Below are 24,742 nucleotides of genomic sequence, written 5' to 3'. Positions count from 1 at the left end.
GTCTGCAGTAGGCACATTTCTGAAAAAATTTGTCTATCGTAGAGATTCACATGGCCGAAATTCGGGAAAATCTCGTTTTTCCGGTCACCACTCTCTGATACAACCTCTGATTAAATATACTTGCTTCCTCATTTTCATTGTCTCACTTCTCTAATAAATTTCACCGAAATTTTTAATTCGTTTTTACTTAACATATTAAACGGGTAATACACTTTCTTTTACTACCTTTCATGTGCTGTATGCACTATTAAAAATATATATATATACTACTTGGAGCAGATTCGAACCGCCGTTCTTTGGATTTGTAGTCTAGCGTCTTGACCACTACACCAAGATCGTTGCTTGTTAAACGATTAGTTGTTGGCATATTGTATTTGTATTTTATGTTCCCACTTCGACAATTTTTACTCTATTTTCTCCGTTTAGCAGCTATTTCTAGCTTTCTCTTTCGGTGACGCCTTTATTTACACTATGCACTATTCGTATTCACAGCTTGTGACCCTCTGCAATCTCTTATTCAGATTAGACTTTTCTTCTTGTCCCTCAGTAAACATTTGATTGATTTAATTCTCATACTCTCCATGGATGGAGCGCAGGAATGCCAGACTAAAAAAAAACAGATGTACATTTACTTTCCTGACAGATAATACATTGTGTTTGCAAATCTGAAACCTGAGCGTGAAAACAGTTAATAGATTCACACCGTCATTTCTGGTAAGTTACTATGCAATGCTACACGGTTGGCAATGAGCTTCCGTTTGAAGTCCCGTAAGATTCCCATCAGGGTTCCACGGATGTGTCAGGAGCCCCACGGGATTTGTCCCGGGATTGTCCCATTCGCGTACGTGGTTCTGTCTGAGAATATCCTCTAGTTTCCTACGGGCTGCTTCTTGCATGACTCCCGCTGGAGTCCCACGGATCGTCCCGTTTCCCGGGACAAACGCGGACATCTGGAACTCCTGTGTCAGTCCCATGGATGTCGCAGGAGTCCTATGGGAGCGTCCTGGGACAGTCCCGTTTTCCTGGGCGGGAGGGCCATGGGATATCCTAGGGGAGGTTTTATGCTATTAGGGGGTTAGTTATAGGTAGTCTTTGACAGTAAGGTCGCAGACAGGATCTCTACAGAGCCCAGTAGCAGGCTAAGCCGAGGGGTATTAAGGATCCAATGCTCCGTAGCAAGCAAAGGTGGGTTAAGTGGCCAACAGAGCCCCGCAGCAGGCTAAGCAGCTGAGGTTACGATTCCCAGACAGAGCCCCGTAGCAGGCTAAGCCAGGAGATATGATAGGCGTAGTCCCGTAGCAGACTAGAGGCCTGGGGTTAGGTTACTCCTAATGTTCCGTGGCAAACAGTAGGAGGGTCACCAGAAAACTGGTACAGAATTGCCGTCCTCCAGACAATTTAAAGAGTTCCTTGGGTGGCGGTGGTGCTGTTGCACTGTGGTCGTCTGCTGGTCGCTGGGAGGGGTAGAAGCCGTCGTTTGCAAGTGATTGTAGATCCATCTGGTGTGAAATCCTCTTGCCAAACCACCACGTGGTGGTGTTTGTAAACACTGACGTGTGGAATTGTTTATACGCTACATCACGTGAGACATTACAATATATTTTAAGCTTCAAACTCCTCGACAGAATTCGCGAAGACAAGAGATTTTAAACTGAATAATAACACGAATTCCCTGCTTTTAGTCGACATTTAATTTCTTCGTGAATATAGTTTTCATTTGTTAATATTGATCCTAGATATTTGAAAGTATCCACTATATCAAAAGTATTATTTGATATTTTAACGCATCCAGAATTTGCCGTATTACGATTGCGACGAACTTCCACGTATTTAGTTTTCTCTGCATTTACTTTTAAACCTAAGGAGGAAACGGTGACATGTAAATTAATCGATAACGACCGGTATTAGTGTCGAATCCACAATTCTCGGGGTCACTGATATGAATACTGACAGTCCTGATGCTGTTAACTCAGAAGCTAATAGATACAAGTGCGCATTCGAAGTACGCTTATTTCCGGAACTGACGTCATCTAGTGTGCGTCAGAAGGTTCAAGTTCACAAGTCTGCGAGTGCGTAGTGTACGAGGATGTACACTACGTCAGTTCACTTGTGTGCTTAAGACAGCAGTTCCTCGTAGTAAGAACAACATTATCAAATTGACCTAATAGAATTTTAAAAGGCATATTATAAATACTTTTGTTGAGGTGAGTACTTTTGTAAGCTGATCGTATAATAATTTACTTGGTAAATATATAAATTAGTGATTTTATAAGTGGAATATAAAAATATTACACAGATAACAAACGTATTTATGTTATGTTCTCTGAGTATGCAATTGAGTTTAAAATAGAGTAGGGAAAGCAACCAAATAATTTAGTAAAATTATAAAGACAGTTTTGCTTAAAATATTACATGGTTTATGTAGCTTAATTGTGATAATTAGACTACCGGTAATGCAGCTATTTGCATGTAAATTACAGACTTTAATGGCATATGGACTAAAATTTAAAGCTTTGGCATAGAATAATGAATGCCTAGATCATTTATTACCCTATGGCTACAGCTACAGTTGAAAATGTTAATTCGTAGCTAGATAGGCCTAATTTTCCAGTTTTGATTCTAAACAAACGAATTCCTTTCAAAGCTACCATATTTCCGTGCAATTGGTCTGAGTGAGGGACCGTAATGTGCCAATTACCGTACATTTTGCATTTTTGACAGCTAACTGGAAGTGAAATACAGGTCAAAATTTCTTTCTACGCATTTATCGAACATTACACACATTCCTCTTAATTCATATAATCCCATTACTGTACCCACTCTGAAACGATTATGAACAAATAAATGCTTTCGTATAGTTGAACCATGAGAGCCATTATATAACATATATACTATAGTTTTTTTTCTTCATAAAACCACCTCTTAAGTTTCTTAAAACTCTTATTACATTAGAAGATTTTTATGGTTATACTTAAGACTAGGAGATTTGTTACGTAACTGTAGATTAATAATATGGAGACATTATTTCGAAGATTTACAGGTGAGATCTATAGATCCACAAAGAAAGAGTAACATTTAAAAAACTTAATATTAGCGCTATATGATTAGACACCTAAGAAATTTAATATTAGCGCTATATGATAGTCCAATCAGTATGACTGTAACTGAAGCAATATGGTAGAATTACAACTACAGTGTCATTGTTGTGTAATTATCGTACAGGAAGCAATTATACACAATATGAACTCTCCCCCAAAGTAGTTTTGTGCCACATTATTGTAAATAGCGCTCCCCTCAGTACCTTCGGTGTCTTAAAGCTCTTACAAGTTGCCTCCTTTCACTTGTAATGAAATTCCTGTTACTTTGCGAGTGTCATCAGCGCCCTAACCAGCAGTGCTACTCTCCTCCCGGCGGATTAATGAATATTCCTTCGCGCAAGCAGACCTAATGAAATAGAACATCGCCAATAGTTTAGCGGTTTTTATGCTGTTACGAGTTTATTGTGCACGTAACACAATATACCGGTACACTGTGTGATCAAAGGTATCCGGACACCCCGAAAAAAATACGTTTTTCATATTAGGTGCATTGTGCTGCCAGGTACTCATTATCAGCGACCTCAGTAGTCATTAGAGATCGTGAGAAAGCAGAATGGAGCGCTCCGCGGAACTCACGGACTTCGAATGTTGTCAGGTGATTGGGTGTCACTTGCGTCAAAAGTCTGTACGCGAGATTTCCACACTCCTAAACATCCATTGGTCCACTGTGTCTGATGTGATAGTGAAGTGGAAATGTGAAGGGACACGTACACCACAAAAGCGTACAGTTCGATCTCGTCTGTTGACTGACAGAGACCGCCGACAGTTGAAGAGGGTCGTAATGTGTAATAAGCAGACATCTATCCCGACCATCACACAGGAATTCCAAACTGCATCAGGATCCACACCAAGTACTATGACAGTTACGTGTGAGGTGAGAAAACTTGGATTTTATAGTCGAGCGGCTGCTTATAAGTCACACATCACGCAGGTAAATGACAAACGACGCCTCGCTTGGTGTAAGGAGTCTAAACATTGGACGATTGAACAGTGGAAAAACGTTGTGTGGAGTGACGAATCACGGACACAATGTGGCGGTCCGATGATAGGGTGTGGGTATGGCGAATGTCCGGTGAACGTTATCTGTCAGCGTGTGTAGTGCCAACAGTAAAATTCGGAGGTGGTGGTGTTATGGTGTGGTCATGTTTTTTCTTGGAGGGGGCTTGCACCCCTTGTTGTTTTGCGTGGCACTCTCAAATTGATGCATGATGGCGCAGGCCTACATTGATGTTTTAAGCACCTTCTTGCTTCCCCTGTTGAAGAGTAATTCGGGGATGGCGATTGCATCTTTCAACACGATCGAACACCTGTTCATACTGCACGGCCTGTGGCGGAGTGGTTACACGACCATTAACATCCCTGTAATGGACTGGCCTGCACAAAATCCTGACTTGAATCATATAGAACAGCTTTGGGATGTTTTGGAACGCCGACTTCGTGCCAGGTCTCACTGACCTTCATCGATACCTCTCCTCAGTTCAGCACTCCGTGAAGAATGGGCTGCCATTCCCCAATTAACCTTCCAGCACCTGATTGAAAAAAGGTCTGCAAAAGTGCAAGCTGTCATCAAGGCTAAGGGTGGGCCAAAGCCATATTGAATTCCTGCAGTACCGATGGAGGGTGACACATACTTGTAAGTCATTTTCAGCCAGGTGTCCGGATACTTTTGATCACATAGTGTATATAGTTATTGCCTTTACGCTTCGCTCTAGTTAGTCTGCGCGTGAGAGATTTGAAATGACAAATATTTGCAGGTATGGCAAAGCTGAAGCTATTGGCATATACAAAAGAAAATCGTGATGTAATTTTATGGTTGCCCCATATTGTCAATTTGGTTGATATATAACTGGAAGGCATCCATTAAAAAAATCTATTTTTTCTACCACACGAAATTCTCCCTTCTTTTGTTATCAATGTTCCATATTCTACCGCGATGAGGCGAACGAACGAAGTGCGGATCAAAAGTTAATTTGACGAAGTGTACACTATCTAGTGTGCACTCCATTTCTAGACTTCGAGCGTGCATCCTCGAAGTGTGAACTTTGCAATTTTGGATATGGCCAGTGCCCCAGTGAAGTTAACAAGCCCCTTGCACCCTGAAGGTGGGTTGGAGAGGGGATCAGAGGCGGACTGGTAGTCCAAGGGCCCACCCGGAGAATGATGCTTAAGGGCCTTGATGAATACCGAATTGTTCTGGAGTCTGGACTGTCCTTTTAGGAATGAACCCTTAGTTGGAGACTTGGATTGCTAAACCTCCGCCTCCACGAAATGTAAAGTTGTGTATGCGTTTTTACTTTTGCTTAGCTGCTACTTCTTATTTTTTAGGAGGCGCGGTGGCTCAGTGGTAGAACGTTCACCACCGGTGCTTGGGGTTCCTGGTTCGATCCCAGCTGGCGCCGTGGACTTTGTGGTGCACAAACACCGTGTTCGTGGGTTTTCTCGGGGTTCTCCCGTTTCCTCCCACTTTCTACATTCCACCAATTCATTTATTTCTCATCATCACAGTTTCCTTTAGCCTAACCGGCATAAACGTGGGACATAAAACTGAAATATTTCATTTTCTTTCGGGGGGAAGGTGCGATTTTTCGATTAGCATGCCCCTCCCGTTGGTCTAGTGGCTAGGATGTACGCCTTTGGTGTATGGAGGCCGGGTTCGATTCCCAGTGGGAGAGCCTTTAGAATTTTAACTGTCCTCGATGTTTCTGCGTTCGTGTCCCTGTTTTTCTAGGTTACTGATAAAGCGAGTTAAACAAGTAAAAAGTGAGTAAAACTAAGTAGAAACTAGTAATAAGTAGTTAAGCAAGTTAATGAGGCATGTTCGCTGAATCAGTTAACTTAAAAAAGAAGTGGTAGAGCGTTCACCTCTGGTGCTTGGGGTCCCTGGTTCGATCCCAGCTCGCGCCAAGTGAATTTTGTGGTGGACAAACACTTTATGTGTGGGTTTCCTCGGGGTTCTAATGATGAAACGAGGTTCTCTCGTTTCCTCCCACGTTTTTCATTCCATCACTTCATTCATTTCTCATCATCACCGTCTCCTTTAGACAAGCCGGCATAATTGTGGGACGTAAAACTCAAAGATTACATTTCATTTTCCATTTTCCACATAACACATGCATAAATAAAATTCAAATTATATTTTTAATGTTACTATTAGTAGCGTAACTAAGATCACGTGCCCCAACCCCACGCAATATTCGCAAATGGGCCACCTTCAATATTCGTCATTACTGTTAAGTTGACCGAATTAGAAACCCCATCTTGCTATCCCCCTTTCCTCTTTATCGACTCGAATTTAAAAAAAAAAAAAAAAAAAAAAAAAAAAAACTATGATTGCATCAGCAATGGAGACGCTCTACTCGAGTTTTGAAAATAAGTAAAAAGTGAAAAAAAGTGAAATAAAAAATGAAAAAAAAATGCAAGAAACGAGTGGTGCGTTTCCATTGGGGCTCACTATTTCCCCTGTACTTTATATATACGAGAGTAAAAGAAATTGTCCAATCTAATGCCTTTTTTTATTCTCACAGCTTTATAATGTTTTTGTTACTCTTGGATAAGAACATGGAGAATATTCCATGAAAATCCCTCTACAGTAAGGAAACCTGTTAGACACGGAGTTGGAAACGCGAGTTGTAGTGTTGGAAACAGCTGGGTCCCCCGAGCACAGCGGTGATCTTAGAAATCGGTCCCGTGGCCCGAAACCTAAGAATTCGGGTCGGAAATGTTTCGGCTCAGGTCCCTTCTATTCGATATCAAATACATTGCGCTGACCCTTACTGGCATGCAGCATCACAGCCTTGTCTTGTAATGCTCTGTTGAATAACATTAAGACTGGATAATGAGGAAACTTATGTTTGTGAGCAAAAAGCATGAAGAATATGGCAGGAACATCCTTTGGAGTCCGATTTCTTGGACTTCGGGCCCCAGGCCAGATTGAAGACAACATCAGTGTGTTCACGGGAAACTGACCCTTTTCAATGCAACCACCCACGTCAGAATACTCTATGCTTCATTGGTGAATAGAAGGGACTAGACCCTATATTTTCGGGGCCCGATATCTGGGGACATCAGGCCCCGAGCTCAATTTGTGACATCACCCCTGTGCTCAGGGGATCACGGTCTTTCCATTGCCACCTCCCACGTCCAAGAACTACATATTCCATTGACGACATGCTCGAAACTTCGGGGCCCGATTTCTGACATCACCGCTGTGCTCAGGGGACCATTATTTATCGCCACCACTCGCGTCCAACAATTCCATGTCTAATACAGTTTCCTTACCTCCATGCTCTTTATATGTTATCGATTGCACATCACTTTATTGAATACATAAATTATGGACAAGATTACATTTTCGACTTAATAACTTACATATATGTTTTACTTTTTTTAAATTGTCTTATTGATTTTTCAACAAACAAGGCTACAGGTTTCCTTAGTGCCCTCCCTTCGCTAGCACTGCGGGCCCGTTAGTTACGCCACTGGTTACTATGAACGGGACCGGAGTTTTGATTGAGATAACTAATCGAGCAATATCTTAAGTGATTTTGCAGAGGACAGGGCCCACCCGGAAATTTCCAGGTATCCGGGCGGCCCAGTCCGCCTCTAGAGGGGTGATATGTAAAAATAATCAGAAAGGTCTTATATGTAATTTTCGGAATCTCTGGGATGACTAATGATAATCCAAATGCCGTTTAACTCCATGTTCCGTCACATTGGCATGGTAGGAAGAAGGGGTGAAAAAATATCCAAAATGATCGAGAATAATGTTGAATCCAGTTTTTGGGATCAGGAAAACGGCTGACGCATTTGAAATGACTCGGAACATAGTATCCACCACAAAGTAGATTTTTATCATGTCACTTTGATCAAGTTCATATTCTATTGCAAGACACGTTATGACTTTTCATAACGTATCTTGCGCATGAACTGCATGAATTTCTTCACGGCCCTGCGCAGCGTTTGTGCCTTTATCGAAATAAAATTGTAAACTGTAACGGTGTTTTGCGGAAAGTTCAGTCACCTTCACAGTACATACAGCACCTTATATCTGATTATAAGAATTCCAAAACTTTTTGCACATCTACTAGCTTCATCCGTCAGCTGCCAAATGACTTAGTGAGCTGTGATTAGTACACCCTGGGATTTGGGACACTAACACCCTTGTGTGCGTAAAACGTTCAATATTTCTTCGACTAGGTCTTCCTAATATTTGTGTTTTACCATGTGGTAGCATAAAGTGCAGTGTAAGATTTATTGCTCCGATGATTTTATATCTTTATGTTAAGTTATTCGAGAAATAATGTTACCCACCAAGTGTGAAGTGCCCATGAAAGATTTTCATAAATTTGCATCTCATATCGTCAGTTTACGTTAGTTTTGCTAAAATAATTGTTAGTTTAGCAAAGATAAGCATTTTATATATTTCTAAATCTGTTCACAAATATAGTTAATATTCTGATTCATATGAAGGCACAAAGTTCGGAAAATCTCATTCCTATATTTTTTTTTACAGAAAGGAAATATTTAGAGACGTGTCTCATAGCAAACTATAGAAATATATGCAAAAACATATACACATGATGAATTTTACTTTCTTACCTATGTATAACACATAAAAACTGTTATACCAAACGGAAGGATAGAGGAAATTCAAAACTGAAATATAAGTTATTCTAATAAATCTCTTAACACGTGTTAGTATAAAACCATTAAATTTCGAACAAGTTTTCGCAATATTATAATACTAGAAATTTGAAACAAGTTAAATAAAAGGAAATACGTATATATTTATGTATTCACAAATTATTTACATCTACAATACAGCTTATGTTGAATACGTACACGTATAAAAATATACATATTATTCTTTAAAACTTCATTGATACAAATAAGTATGAATTTATCAAAAACAAAAATTTTAAAATCACTTGGGAATGACAAAAATGAATTTTAAAATATGATCTCAGTGTTATATATTTTTCAACAAATTTCCATTCCACAACTATAAAAATAAAGACTTTTCCATTATTTCTTACTGCACTTCCTTGGGATTTGAACCAATATATGTCACTGATTTCCCACTCTTCTTAATTGAAGCTAAAATTTCCTCTGAAGGTAAAGTCGATGTCACATACACACGTTTTGTTTCCAAATTTATTGAGACATTACTCACTCCTTTGCCTGCAAAGAAAATATCAGTTTGAAAAACAATATTGAAGAAAATTTCTACTAATGTCAATGCTCCATTTAGAATACAATACATAGAAACTTTAGACAAATATTAATTTATATTACCAAAAATTGGTTTTGTATATTTTATTAAAAGTTTTAGAACACCGTACCACACGTACAATTTTACCCAGGTATACAGACCTAAGTAAACTTGCACTATAACATTACGGAACGTAAGTAATGCAAACAAATTGCCTGTTACACTCAATGCGTCTCAGGTTCGATTCCAGCTCGCGCCAAATGGGTTTTATGGTAGGCAAACATCCAAACACCGTGTGTGCGCTTTCTCGGGATTCTCCCGTTTACTCCCACCTTTTTCATTCCACCATTTCATTCATTTCATCACAGACTCCCTTAACCTCGGAGCACATTCGTAGAACGTTAAACAAACAAACAAAAAGCTGAACTTCGTAGCAACACCATCCTTTGACGGAAAGGGCAATCTTATTGTTAAAAATTCATCATCATATTGTTTAAAATCATATTGCTGTTTCTTTATTCAGAAAATGTCCAATCTAAGGATACTCAAGTTGGTGTGAAATTCCCGTATATAAAATCTTAATTAAAAGTAGGTTTCACAGTTTTCGGAAACTCCGCTCCTAAGGATGGAAAGAACAAACTTTCGAAGATATCCAATTTTCTCTTGTTTATTCAGAAATTGTCCAATATTAGGATTTGCTTAAGTTGCAGGCAGTGATGAAAATTTTCCGGAAAATTTTGAAACGGAAAATTTTCCGATTCATAAAAACATATTCCATTTATTCCTACATCGTTGTTTAGCCGTGATGTGAGATGGAAAATTTTCTTACTATATAGGAACAAGTGAAACAATTTTTTATGAATCGAAAAATTGTGTCCTGTATAGTGATGCAAATTTTCCGGAAAATTTTGAAATGGAAAGTTTTCCGATTCATAAAAACATACTCCACTGATTCCTACATCGTTGTTTAGCCTGATGTGACGTAGAAAATTTTCTTTTATATTTTTCCAGAAAATTTTCCGTTCTTAAATATCAGTGATCAAGTAACAATTCCTCAGTATTCATAAAATTGATTGAATTCACGTATAGAAATGTTAAAAAGTGAAAGATCGTTTAACGAATCTGAAAATTTTCATGACAGACAATTTTCAGTACTATGTAGGAACAAGTGAAACAATTTTTCATGAATCGAAATATTTTCTGTCTTATATTTAAAACTTGAACTTTTTATGAGTCGGAAAATTGTTATCATTTTGAAGCAGAAAGTAAAACAACTTTCTGTGAATCGGAAAGTTTTACTGTCCTGTAAAAACAAATGAAAGGAATTTTCATGAATCGGAAAATTCTCATCACGATGTAAAAACAAGTGAACAAACTTTTCATAATTCGGACAATTTTGGATATTATGTATAGTGATGTTAGGTGAAAAATTTTCCACTATTTTAACTGCACATTCAGCTATAAAATTCAATTCCTGTAGAGGAAAGTTAGACAGCAACAAATTATCATTTTCCAATTAGCTTTCGGAAACCAGATAATTTTCTAATATTTGAAGTTGGGAAGTAAAAATATACAGTGTTTCTTTCTCTCTCTCTCTCTATGTGTCTGTCTGTGTGTGTGTGTGTGTGTGTAAAGTGCAGGGAACATACATCGAGTTCGTAGAGAACAAATATCCCATTCCAATATTTAAAATGCAACAAGAAGTTGAAAAGAACCTTTGTGAATTTATCAATTTCAAAAACAGAAAATTCCACTATTTCTTCACATGTAGGCCTGCCTATGTAATGAAAGAACTACATAAAAGTTCCTTTTGAAGGTTATTTTTGTAACAGAAAATAAGAAAAAATGATTTTATTCTGTTTAACAGTCGTAAATCATAATTTCAATACTGGAATTTTGTATAATCATCATCTTAGAGCAGATATTTGTATTGTACAACTACCATTATTAGGTATAAAAATGTATTAGAAATAATGACGATTCGATAGAACAATTACACACATATATATATATAAAAGGAATGTGTTCTTTATTTTGTAAATTAAAATGAAATTACTTGTTGCTTTTAGAACGCAGCGCTAATAGTGCAGTTTTTTATGTTTCTTTTATTATTTCATTGGAAGAACAACTACACAAATCAGCTTCCTTATTAGTTATATTCCAGTTTTTCTTCTGAATGAATATATGAATAAATAAATGTTTATTTTCAGAAAATGGTCAGTATTTGCTGTCATGAGTTAGTGAAACTCGAATTTTGGATAGTCAAAAATTTACAGTAAGCAACTTATATTATATCAACTTATGTATAAATGTTGCAGTATGTAAACGTATAAAAGTAGTAAAGCTATGAGAAAACCGTCTTATGCGTATTAAACTTACGAAAACTAATAGTGTAAGATCAAAGATGGATTCTGAGGGAAGAACGCATTGAAGTTTTTGAAACATTTTTGAAATGAAGAATCGTCAGATTTTTACTTCATGAAACTTCTTAAGAATATTTATTACCAATAAATTTTACGGCTAAAGAACGATGTAAAAATAAGTGGAGTATGTTCTTATGAATCAGAAAATATTCATGACTTTTAATAAATTGAAATTTTAAATAACAGAACGGGATATTTGTACTCTACAAACTCGATGTATGTTCTCTGCAACATACATACATGCATACACACACAGAGACAGAAAGAGAGAGTGAGTGAGGAGTTGAATTGAGTTGATTTTGAGTTTAACGTCCCTTTCAGCAGCGAGCCTATATAAGACGGGACCAATTGATTAATATAGAATCCGAACTACATGAGCTCCCGCTGGGAATCGAAGCCAGGTTTTCCATGCCAAAGGCAAGTATGCTAACCGCTTACCAACAAAGGAGCTCGCAGAAAGAAGAGAGAGTGAAACACTGTAAAATTTTACTTTCCAACTTGAAATATTAGAAATTTTCCGGTTCCCGAAAGCTAATTGGAAAATTATGATTTCTTGCTGTCTAACTTTCCTCTACAGAAATTCAATTTTGTAGCTCTATGTGCAGTTAAATATAGTGGAAAATTTTCCACCTAACATCACTATACATAATATCCAAAACTGTCCGGCTTATGAAAAGTTTTTTCACTTGTTTCTACATCGTGATGAAAATTTTCCGATCTATGAAAATTCCTTTCATTTGCTTTTACAGAGCAATAAAACTTTCCGATTCACAAAAAGTTGTTTTACTTTTTGCTTCAAAATGATGAAAGCTTTTCGACTCATAAAAAGTTCAAGTTTTAAATATAAGACAGAAAATATTTCGATTCATGAAAAATTGTTTCACTTGTTCCTACATACTACTGAAAATTGTCTGAGCCATGAAAATTTTCAGATTCTTTAAACGATCTTTCACTTTTTAACATTTCTATACATGAATTCAATCAATTTTATGCAGGTGTATTCTTCGGTACAGAATATGTTCATTAAAAATACGTCATTCAGCATTTTCGAAAGTTCCAAATCTGAAGAAAGAAACAAAGAAGGGACAATTTGCACAACATTCAAATTTCCGGTTTTATATTTATTACATCTATTCTACCTATACACAGAACGGTCACTTCTGCTAATTTTGATATAATTTGGAGATCAATTTTTTATACAAGATTCTCCTTGCACAAAAATAAGTAGTAGTTCCTAGGCTGAACATCTTTCCGTACTGCTTTCTATTTAAGACTACACATTAGACTGTGTTCTATTATAGCTCAGCGTCCCTTTGAGTGCCAGGGTTATATGAGACTTGGACTTTCTCCTCAACGTAGAATCGGAATCATATGAGCTCCCGCCGGAAACCGAACATGGATCTGCCGCGTCCGTGTAGACGTTAGCGAGAAGAGAGGGAGCTGTGAGTTTCTTTAATATATATGCTCTAATGTATTTTGTATCACATAGCTATAGTATATTAATATTCTTTTACATTCAAACATGTATGCTCTTTGTCAAGAAACACAAATTCTTTACTTAAGAAAAAGAGTTCAGCTAGGTATATAAACAGGATTCGAACACATGTGAAAATGAACACTGAGGTGAATCCGCTACGCTATCCACTAGACCAAGATTATTAGCCTCCTTATTTTCTATCTGTTACTGTTCTGTTGACTGTACTTTCCACAGGTTTGAACATGATTTATGTGGTATGCTTGTTTTTTATGTTCTTTGTTGCCATATTTTATGGTTATCTTCTACACGGATTTTAATATTTACTTCGAGGAAATATCCAGATAGTCTACTTCTATTAGAGAATATGCATGTTGGTATGTAACAGAATAGAGGGAAAACAGATTTCCCTTACAAGGAGATCCGCGGGACTAAGGATGTAGGTTCAACTTTCTGGTTTTAGATTTTGGAATTTTTTTTTTTTTTTTTTTTTTAACCAAAACTGTAACACAGAGCACGGATGAATGGTGGACCAAGAGGAATCAATAGGTGCAAATAAAACTAATCTAGTCCTCCTGTCATGGAAGGTGTGCGTCGTCGACCACGCGACGAATTATTCCCTAATAAAAATAAAAGTAATCTAGCCCATCTGCCATGGAGGACAGTGCGTGGTGGGCCAAGATAAAAATGAATGTATGTCAAAAGCAAGGGAGTTTAAGGTGAACCAATAGAAGGGTAAACGACACAAAAAATAAAAATTCACTACACCAGATGAAGAAAAAACTAAGTCATCCAAGAGTATGGTAATTAGGTCGTCAAGAAAAGTCAAAATCAATTAATTCCAAGTGCTTTAGCCCCATCGCCCATTTCTTTGGAACTGCAGTCAGCCACTGGTCCACCAGGTTGGGGGTTGTGCCCATCCCCCGGGATTTAAAACCTGCGATCGAGTTAAGTTAAAATATAAGCCTCAGATGCGGACTGCTCTCCCTACACGACAATCTCGATACGGACTTGTTTCTGCTCTATGGATTTGATTGGATGACGCTTGAACCCGGGGTCATGGGACGGAGGAGTGAAGCACATGTGCACCCAGCAGGACCGGAAGGAATCATGCCCTGAAACGAAATGCTGGGAGTCTGCGGTGCGGGGATCTCCAATGAATCATTGGTTCCTCCCCGTACACGGTAGGACGTGGATCCTCTCAACAGTACCCATCAGTCGGCGGTGCAAGTGGCTCTGCCTCCTTGTCGTTTTGATTTGGTGTCACAGCTTTGCTTGCTGACAAGGGTGACGCAGGTAGGACCTGCCAGCCTCGTTGGCCGCTTCGAACCAAGACGGTGAAGAGGAGAGGATTTTGGGCTTTCTTAAATTATGGATTTGCATCACATACACTATGCAGCACAGACAGGAAAAGCTTCGTCTTGCACCAAGATATTTAGTTATTAAAGACAAATCTCGTGACACAGCCGGAACACTCAGTAAGCCGTCACCGTTCATTGTACACCGGCAATTACAACATATTGCAACTGGTACCTTCCCACCAGGACATATAAGAAAATTGCGCAATGGGACGTTACTAATACAAACTTTATCTGATAAACAAACTAGATTGCATTTAGTTTGTCGCCAGTTAGGGCTTGTTCCCGTCCTCGTTTAGCCTCATCGGCAACTAACCACAAGCAAGGGAGTCATTACCTGTTTTGACCTCAAAGAGTTACCGGAGGCTGAAATCTATGACGAACTGAAGGACAGCCACCTTACTGATGAGCATCGAATCACCACAAAGAAGAATGGTACAGTGCAGCCCACAGATTCTTACATCCTCACCTTCGATTTACCTAACCTTCCGATGCATTTCAACATCGCTCACCATCGCTTGAAGGTCCGCCCGTATATACCATTACCGTTACGGTGCCTTAATTGTCAGCATTTTCGCCAGTCAGTTCCATCTTATAATGCGTCTACTATTCGTGAAAATTGTAGTTGACCAGCTCATGGCCAGGCCGCATGTGCGGCCTCAACTAAGTGCACTAGTTGTAAAGGAGGCCATCCAGCATGGTATTAGAGAAGATATCAGCAGCTGAGGATAAGCGCAGGTTACAACTGAAGGTTTCATTTGGCACTAATTTCTCTTCACTTGTTAAAACCAGTAGATCTCAAGGTACTCAGACTGATCTTGAGGTTCCCAGTGTACCCGTCTCCTCCAAGGAGTTCCGTGCCACTGTTTCCTCTGTCAAATCAAGAATCTTCCGCTCGAAGCACAGGTAATCTTCAGCTTCGCAGCCTATGCCTACATGGCATGATCCTTCGTCTCTTCGGATCGTTAAGCAATCTCCTGCATCTCCGCCATTTGTCGCTCCGGCTGCCGGCTCCTCCTCGACTGCCCCTAGTTCATCGATCGCCCGGTTTTTGAAGCAGTCCAACAGCTACCCACCTAACAAATCTCTCACTAAGCAACGCAAAAACAGCCCCAGTGCCAGGCTTCCTAGGCTGCCTCCATCGCTTCCACAGCTGCTATTTCTGCCAAGCAACCGACGAAATCTCCACGCACCCAGTCTTCTAGCCCGCCTGGGGTAAAAAAACAGAAGCATACATCACGCAGTCTTACTGATGACGAGTCTATTATAGATGATATGGTGAACGAAGAGCTTGATCATTTTACCCTTAAGGTAGGCCGTCAAAAAGGCAAAAACAGTACCTCGCTTCTTGTTCTCGATGCCTGTTGAATATGGCCCTCCTTCAATGGAATCTAAATGGCTATTCCGCACACTACGAGGAATTTAAGCAATTACTGACGTTGTTTAACATCCTACCATCTTCTATCTTTAGGAAACTCATTTTACCTCTAATATCAAATCTTGTCTGGTTACACTTTATATCGTCATGATCAGCTCACAGCTGGTCGTGCAGCAGGTGGTGTGACAATCGGTGTCTCTGATAGCACTCTGCTCTCTTACATGTGAACAGTAATTTCCAGTTTATAGCTGTTTTCGTGTTTCTTGAGGCAACCTATTACCTTCTGTTGTATTTACCTTACTTGTCATGACGACTTTACAGGTGCAGATCTTGAACTGATTGCCCGACAACTTCCATCCCTTTTCTGTTCTTAGACGATTTTAATTCCTAACATTCACTGTGGGGCTCTCCTTTTCATGGGCCTCGAGGTCAAGAGATCGCCACTTTCCTTCACAACACTAACCTATTGCTTCTGAATGATGGCAGTCCCACACAGTTTACTACTGCTACTGGTACCTACTCTCATTTGGACCTCTCCGTTTCTAGTCCACAACTTGGTGCCCACCTCACGTGGCGCGTGCATGACGATGTCTGTGGCAACGACCACTTTCCTATTATTGTCAATGGACCCGCTTATTCCTTCCGCTCCTTTCACTACCTACACTCTACGTAAAGCTGACTGGGATCGTTTTTCTTAACCTTTTGAATTCACTTTCGAACACCGTTTTTTCCGTTGATGATCATTGTGAGGCCTGAGTATCCTGGCAGCTGCAGATGACTATTCCCACATATGTTGGTTCCCGGTGTAAACGCACCGTTTCTTGGTGGTCTCGGGGGATTCACAACGCAATTCTGGCCCGACATCGAGCACTCCGTATCTTTTATCGTGTTCTCAAAGATTATGATTTGGCTCAATTGCGACTCCTTCGTGCTCGCTATCTGATTAAGGAATCTAAACGTCATAGCTGGCGCTCTTATGTTTTTTCTGTTACTGCTGGCAGTTCCATGACTGCTGTCTGGTCGCAGATTTGTCGTCTCCAGGGTCATATTTCTTCTGTTGTGGTTCCTGCCATTCTCATCGATGGTGTATTGGTCAATGATCAGAATAGGATTGTTGCTGAATTAGGCTGTCATTTTTCAGATGTCTCCAGTTCTATCCACTACTCAGGAGAGTACCTCACTCAGAAACAACGCGACGAACTCACGTCACTTCAGTTCCGCTCTCGGAACGCTGAACCTTATGACTTTTACTGCTGCTGAACTTGCTATTTTGGATTCCACGAAAGACACAGCACCTGGCCCTGATGGCATCTGGCATGCTATACACCGGCATCTTCCTGACGATAACAAGCAACATCATGAAATATACAATCGTATCTGGCTTGAAGACTCCTTCCCTGCTGCATGAAGCATACATTATTTCTATTTTAAAGCCTGCCAAATCTGCCACTTCCAGTGGAAGCTACAGCCTGATTGCCGTGAGTAGCTGTCTGTGTATACTTTTGAAGATGATCAATAGACGCTTAGTTCGGTTTCTTGAACACCATGGCCTCATTTCTAATCTCCAGTGTGATTTTTGACATTTTCGTTCAATCACTGATCGTCTGGCGCATCTTGAAACTGCTACTCAGGATCCTTTCCGCCATCCGGAACATGTGACATCAATTTTCTTTGACCTCGGAAAGGCCTACGGCAGGGCGTAGCGTTATGGCATTTTACGGCAACTGCATATCTGGTGCCCACGTAGTCACTTGGATTTCTTCATCAAGAACTGTCCCCAACATCGTTATTTTAGAGTCAAGCCTTGAGCTACACTTTCTGCTCAGTTTGCACAGGAGAATGGAGTTTCGCAGGGCAGTATGTTGAGTGTCACTGTTTGATGTATGTGTGAACAGCGTGATGTCGCAGCCCTCCCCTTGTTCATGGGCTGCTTTATGTGGGTGACTTTACGCTCTACTGTCGCTCAGATGATCTCCGTACTATTACTTAAGTTACAGTTAGCGCTCAACCGCCTTTATCGATGGTCTTCCACTACTGGTTTCAGTTTTTCTCTCACCAAAACACACTGCGTACATTTTTTCGCCTTCGTCACTGTGCCTACGAACCTGAGCTGTTCCTTGGCTGCTCTAGACTGTTCTTTGTGGATCATGTTCGTTTCCTGGGCTTGGAGTTTGACACTAGAGTTACCTACGCTGTTAACATTCGAGTCCTGAAGTACTGCTGTCTCGCTGCATGAACTTCCTTCGTTTAGTGTCTCATCTTTCCTGGCGTGCTGACCGTGTGGTGATGCTGCGTCCATATCGTAGCCTCCTCTGCTCACAACAGGGTTATGGCTGTTCCATATGGTTCTGCTCGATCTTCCATCCTTCGTCATCTGGATACTGTTCATATACTTGGCCTTCGTTTGGCACTTAGAGCTTTCTGAACCAGTCCTATTCCTAGCCTGTATGTTCAGCCTCATGAACCATCTCTTTCACACCGTTTGGACTGCCTGCTTTTGCGCTACTATATTCATGTCCGTGCCTTTACCTGACCATCCTGCGATCTTCGCGCTTGAAGTTGGTGCTTGCTATGACAGATATTAAGCACAACCTACTGCTACTCGGCCTTTTGGCATTCGTGCTATAAATCTTGTAGCTTGTCTTGGACTAAATGTCCCTGCAATTTGTCCATTAGATTTATTGCCCATTCCTCCGTGGACTGTTCTTTCACCAGTCGTTAGCTTTCATCTAGCGCAGTTTAAGGAGTCTGCCATCAGCAATCACGAATTATGTTAGTAGTTCTCCTTTCTGGATCAGTACAGCCCCTACACTGTCTTCCACAGAAAGGGTTCAAAGCATGAGGATTCTGTTGGCTGTGTCACCGTCACGGGTGATCATAGGGATGGCTTCAAGCCCCAACCTACTTTCACAGTCTTCACTGGTAAATTGGTTGCTATTTTGGAGAGACTGCATTATATTCGTCGACGCCATCTTCGACATGTTTTTCTCTGCTCTGATTCGAGCAGTGCTTTATGTATTTTCACTGATGTGTCAACTCTGCACCCTATAGTTTAGCAAATTCTACTTTCATGCCACTACTTACGTCTAGCAGGTTGCGATGTAAATTTTGTTGGGTGCCTGGTCATGCTGGTATTCCGGAGAACGAGTATGCTGACCGTGTTGCCAAGGAAGTTGCCCTTACAGACCTGGCTATCAGTCACCGCTCCCCAGCTCCGATCTTCTTCCTGTAATCGAGTGTCGTCTCCTTCAGTGCTGGCAGGCAAACTGGGATGAGCACCTTCAGAATAAATTGCACGCTTATCAAGCCTCGACTTGGTATTTGGACCACGAGTTCTCGTCCTTCACGACTGGAAGAATGATTTTCACGCCTGCATATCGTGCATAGTCATCTGACCCATGGCTATCTGATACGCAGGCAGAAACCGCCTTCCTGCACCCATTGTGGTGTATTCCTGACCACCCGTCAGCTTCTTGTGGGATATCTATCTCTTGCTCCTGAGCGAGCTCACCTTGGATTGGTCGCCACCAATATGTCTACATTGCTTGGAGACAATGTCCAGATGATCGAGTCAGTTTTCACCTACTGACAGTATGCGCAAGTACTGACTGCTTTGTGAGTGCATTTCTCACATTTCTTTTACTTAACTTATTTCTCATTTTATCTAATATTTCTCTATATTTTCATGGTGGTTTCATGCTCGTCATACAATTTCCTTCCTTTTATCATTTTTTTCTGCACAGTCATTAACTAACTAACTCTATGGCCTATGGAACCCGGAGGTTCAATGCCGCGTTCACAAAAGCTCTCCACTGACTTCTATCCTTAGCTAACTGCGTCCAGTTTCTACTTTGTATTCCAATCTCTGCGAGATCCATCGTAATAATGTCCTCCCATCTGCGCCTAGGTCTTCCTAATGGTCGTTTTCCGATTGGTCTTCCTGTCAAGACTTTGAAAGCGTTTCTACTTTCTTCCATTCTAGCTACATGACCCGCCCACCTAAGTCTCCTAGACTTGACGACCCTAACAATGTTGGGTAAACCATATAAATTATGTAGTCCCTCGTTATGAAGTTTCCGCCATTCCCCATTCCCGTTCCTCTTGGGTCCGAATATTCGTCTCAGGATCTTGTTCTCAAATACTTTCAGTCTATGTTCTTCCCTCAGAGTAAGCGACCATGTTTCGCAGCCATACAAAACAACAGGCATGATTACCGTTTTGTATATTTTAAGCTTCAAATTTCTCGACAGAATTCGCGACGACAAGAGATTTTGAACCGAATAATAACACGAATTCCCTGCTTTTAGTCGACATTTAATTTCTCCGTGAATATGATTTTCCTCTGTTAATATTGATCCTAGGTATTTGAAACTATCCACTTTTTCAAAAGAATTATTTAATATTTTAACGCATCCATAGTTTGCTGTATTCCGGTCCCGACGCACTTCCATGTATTTAGTTTTATCTGCATTTACTTCTAAGCCCATGTCCCTGCAAGCGTTTAATAAGATCTCTGCATTTATTTCTATTGTTCTCCTATCATCACCTATTAAATTTACGTCATCAGCATATGCCATAACCTGGTGAATACCGTTCAATTCTAGGCCCTGGTTGCTATCTTCGATTTTCCTTATAGCGTATTCCAGGACGAAGTTAAATAATAATGGCGACAACGCATCTCCTTGTTTCAGGCCATTTTCGACGTGAAAGCTCGTGGACAAAAATTTTCCTACCCGGACTTTACTCTGCACAGTCATATTCTGTACTAATTACGGGCTGCTGAACCTATTGCCGAGCTGCCTCGGCAGAGAAAATTAACATGTCGTTGTGTACTAAACAGTCCTTGTGTTTGTGTATCGAGTTTGCACATTTCTTAAATCCTACGACCTTTTTTATCTGCTATTCATTTCGCTTTTCATTTCTATTTTGTGAGATAATATACTTTTATTATTGGGTATTTCCTATCTTATACTGTCAGAGAAGGGTGCAAAAGACCGCGCTGTTGACGCCCCCAACTAAACTCTCTCAAACAATCAATCCAAGTGCTTTAGGCCTCCTGTTTAATACACTCCCTTATTGACTTTTAACCTACAGTAGCGAGGATTCTGGGAAGATCTTCTAGAATATACATCATATTCAATCTACATCTAATAATGTTTTAAAAAGTTATAGCTTAATTTTGAAGTCTTCAAGGACGGATTCACTATCATGCTAGATTGATTTAAACTTACGCACTGGGGAAATAATTTTTTCATCACACTGTCTAACAAGTGACGTACAAACCTTGACAGCTAGACATTTATGAAAATTGATACCCTATCTAACTGTGGATCGTTAATCATCGTGGTGATAGTCACTCGGTGCGGAAATGCTTTGTTTACCTGCTATGTATAATACGTATACCAAGCAGTGACCGGGTGACGATATGCCGAATTATACCCCAAAAACGCCGGGGAAAAGCAGAAAATGAAAAATGTGTGCAGGTAAAAAGGGTCTGTTTTAATTAATTACTGTATGTATGTTGAAAATGGGAGTTTTCTCAAAAAGAACAGAACCTTAAATTGGGTTTCCCATAGAACGTTCTGCAAAAACCATTGAAAACTGCATCTTCTAAATCTTTGTTTGTTGCTACCTTCATTGATTTTCTTGAAGAAATTCCATCTTCGTTTTCAAGTACTGACACGAAGTTTAAAAGTGTAGGTTTGCTCCATTTAATGTCTGAAATCGTAGATTATTCAACACCGTATATCTTAGCCAACTGTTTACCCGTAACTCCTTTACCTGATTGCTCTATAATTTTTAGTTTATCCGCTAAGGATAACATAACATGTTTCCTTTCAGAAGCCATGGCGAACAACGAAACGCACTCAAACAAAACAACGCAACGACGAGAAAGACTACCGTCACAGTAGCAGGTAAGGAACAATGACAGGTGGGTTGGGCCGACCACCTGGCTATGGACGACAGCCAATAATAGATCTACACTGTGAGACGGTGACTCAACATCACAATAATGTTCACGTTGCGCCTACATTAGCTTCGTGGAGGAATGGACAATAGCGCGCGTAGACAGAATCATTATTTTGCGAATCGCAGTTCGTTTCCGTCTTATTTTTTTTTTTCTGGAATTCTGAAAGCGATTCGGATAGTCGGAGTTCTACTGTACGTGTATGCCAGTTGGTTCTGGAATTGGTAGGGGCTTCAAAGGCGCTGCTCACTCTTTTCTCTTATTTTATTTTATTTTTTTTATATGGCAATGCGATGATGTCGCTCGTCATTTATTTATTGTACTCAGTTCTTTATTATGTAATATTCTGGTAAAAGTTTAAATTTTATCTCCCTAAGCTAAGCAAAGAAAGCTCAGCTATTGTACTAATTCTTCTACACAACTTTCTGAACCTGTAGATACTTTCTTCGTTTAGCTTGTAGCGATAAAATTTACACCTATACCTATGAGATTTCACTCAAAGAGCCACCACTACATGCATCTTCCTTGTAAATTAAAAGGGGGCGGGTAAACCAACATACTACAAGTATATATATATATATATATATATATATATATATAAACTAGGGTGGGTTGAACTCGGGTAACATTTTGATGGGGTAACCAAACATAGTGAAATTGGTACTTCGTGGCGTCCTTATAGTGGGAAAGTAAAAAAAAAAATAATAATAATGTGCATTTAAGTACTGGCTAGGGAAGGGGGGGGGGGCAACTTTACTGTGAACAGATGGATTTTATGTCAATTACAGCTAGATATGGAGTACATATTGTACATGCATTCTGAACTCCTATTTGCAGTAGAGTAGTGGTACAGATTGCAGACAACGTCAGATCGGAGGTCTATCCAATTACAAAGTAAAGTGTGTTTCAAGTAATTCATTCCAGATTCGTTTGTAAATCACAAAGTTACCTTGCGTTTCTTGTGTTTCAATTACTACCGCAGTGTAAAATGAAGAGTAAATATTCTGAAATTCTTACATGGTAAAGCAACTGGCAGCACAAACTCCCATACAAAATTAGACTTCGTCTGTACAGAAGGTTTGGTTTCTATTGTAGTATTGTTCCATATCGAGAAGAATGACCAAAGACCCTAGCACAAATATCTTTGACATTGCGTTTAACATCGACCCATTGACACCGATACTTTGGTAGAATAATTTGTTGATTACGAACAAGAATATCATCGCTTATAGTCATCAAGTAAAGGTGGAGGGATGATAGGAGTACTCTCCCAGTTTATTAGTTCCATGTAGGTAATAGCATTGAGATTGATTTGTAGCTGCTTTTTATCAAAGCCGCGGACTTTCACACTGCTGGGAGTCTTCCTTCTTGCTTGAAGAACGTGCCAACATGAAAATGTTCTTATGCTTTCCTGTTCATCAGGAACACCAGCGAGCAACAGGTTTTCAGGATAGCAGAAATAGGAATTAATTTAAAGGACGGGGAGAATTATTCTGGTTCTCAGGAGAAAGTTTTTGATACAGTCATACCATGAAGTAATAAATCTTTGCACCATCATGTCGTATGCATGGAATATAGAACCATATAGGAACACAGAAGTTTAGTACGAATCGTACCAAACGTTTAATTTCCTCTGATGGAGATTCGTCTGAAATGTATAATCGAAGTAGTTAGTTTGCTTTAGTTAGTCATCATGCATGGCTTAAGGCACCTGGCTGTATAGTTATTGGGCCCCTTGTTGAGTTAATACGCATATACTTAGTAAGTACAGCTGATCAGAACTTAGATCTTTTGTTAATGTCTCAGGAACATCAATTACAGAGCCCGAAATAAGTTGAAACATAGTAATTGGCTTGGAAGGAGGATCAAATAACAGCAGTTTGGTAATAGCTCCTTCATGTGTCGCTGGACTAGTTGTTCTCCTATCAAGTACACTAATTATTCTACCAAAGTATCCGTATTATTCGGTCGAAGTTGAACGCAAAGTCAAAGATATATCCATTGTTTGTACTAGGGTCTTTGGTCATTCTTCTCGTTATGATGCAATACTACAGATCAAACATTCTCGAAAAGAAACATCTTCTGTATAGACAAACTCTAATTCTGTATGAGAGTTTGTGCTGCCACTTGCTTCAGTATGTAAGAATTTGACAATATTTACTCTTCACTCTACTAGTGTTGTGAAAAAAATATATGGATATTTGGCTAAAAACTCAAACTTGGAAAAAAAAAGGAAAATTTGGAAAAAAATTGAAATTCTCCAATATTTTTCTACACTATGCCATTAAAATATAGTCCTAGTTAGATTAATTAATACAAAGTATAGACGCATTTAAATTATCTTAAGCAATCTTATGAAGTTCCCGTTTTATGGCAAGGAAGTTTTAAAATAACGAGGCCAGAATCATTTTAGCTAATATGTTAAAATCAATTATATATATTGTATGGAAATACGTATCTTCCTTGTGCTGTGGAAAATCTCCGGAAATTCTGAACTCATTAGAAAAAATCTTTTGTTCGGAAATATTGGCAAAAACCGGAAAACATAATTTAAAAACTATTTCTTCACCTGATGCTTTGCCTTGCTCTAACGTGTCTGCAGCATATATACAATGTATTTCACTAGCAGGAAAAATACTTAAAGCAACAAGTCTTATATTGTTCTGATTTCTGGTAGAAATTCCTCTTTATTATTTGTATATTTTTCGAACAACGCAAAAAGAGAGGCGATCTTATTTACACATACACACATACACCGCACAACTGCGTAAAGTTGAGCAGCGAAAAATGTGTTAAAGAACTTAACATGTGAAACTTCTGTTCGTCATTATT

The 24,742-nt window shown here is 39.5% G+C and overlaps 1 protein-coding gene across 2 annotated transcripts in view; it reads right to left on the bottom strand.

The window, feature by feature from the left end:
• Positions 1-8,864: 8,864 nt before the first annotated feature.
• The window catches only part of Atox1 (Antioxidant 1 copper chaperone), a 68,206-nt gene continuing 52,328 nt past the window's right edge, over positions 8,865-24,742 (bottom strand). For both annotated transcript variants that reach the window (XM_081752070.1, XM_081752069.1), the window contains one exon: positions 8,865-9,278. In XM_081752070.1, the coding sequence (XP_081608196.1) occupies positions 9,130-9,278 (149 nt within the window). In that variant the 3' untranslated portion in view covers positions 8,865-9,129. The remainder of the gene's footprint in view (positions 9,279-24,742) is intronic.

This window comes from Thermobia domestica, chromosome 3, assembly GCF_964235325.1.
Source record: "Thermobia domestica chromosome 3, izTheDome1.hap1.1, whole genome shotgun sequence".
Classification (NCBI taxonomy): Eukaryota; Metazoa; Arthropoda; class Insecta; order Zygentoma; family Lepismatidae; genus Thermobia; species Thermobia domestica.
This window is presented reverse-complemented; position numbering and strand designations above follow the sequence as displayed.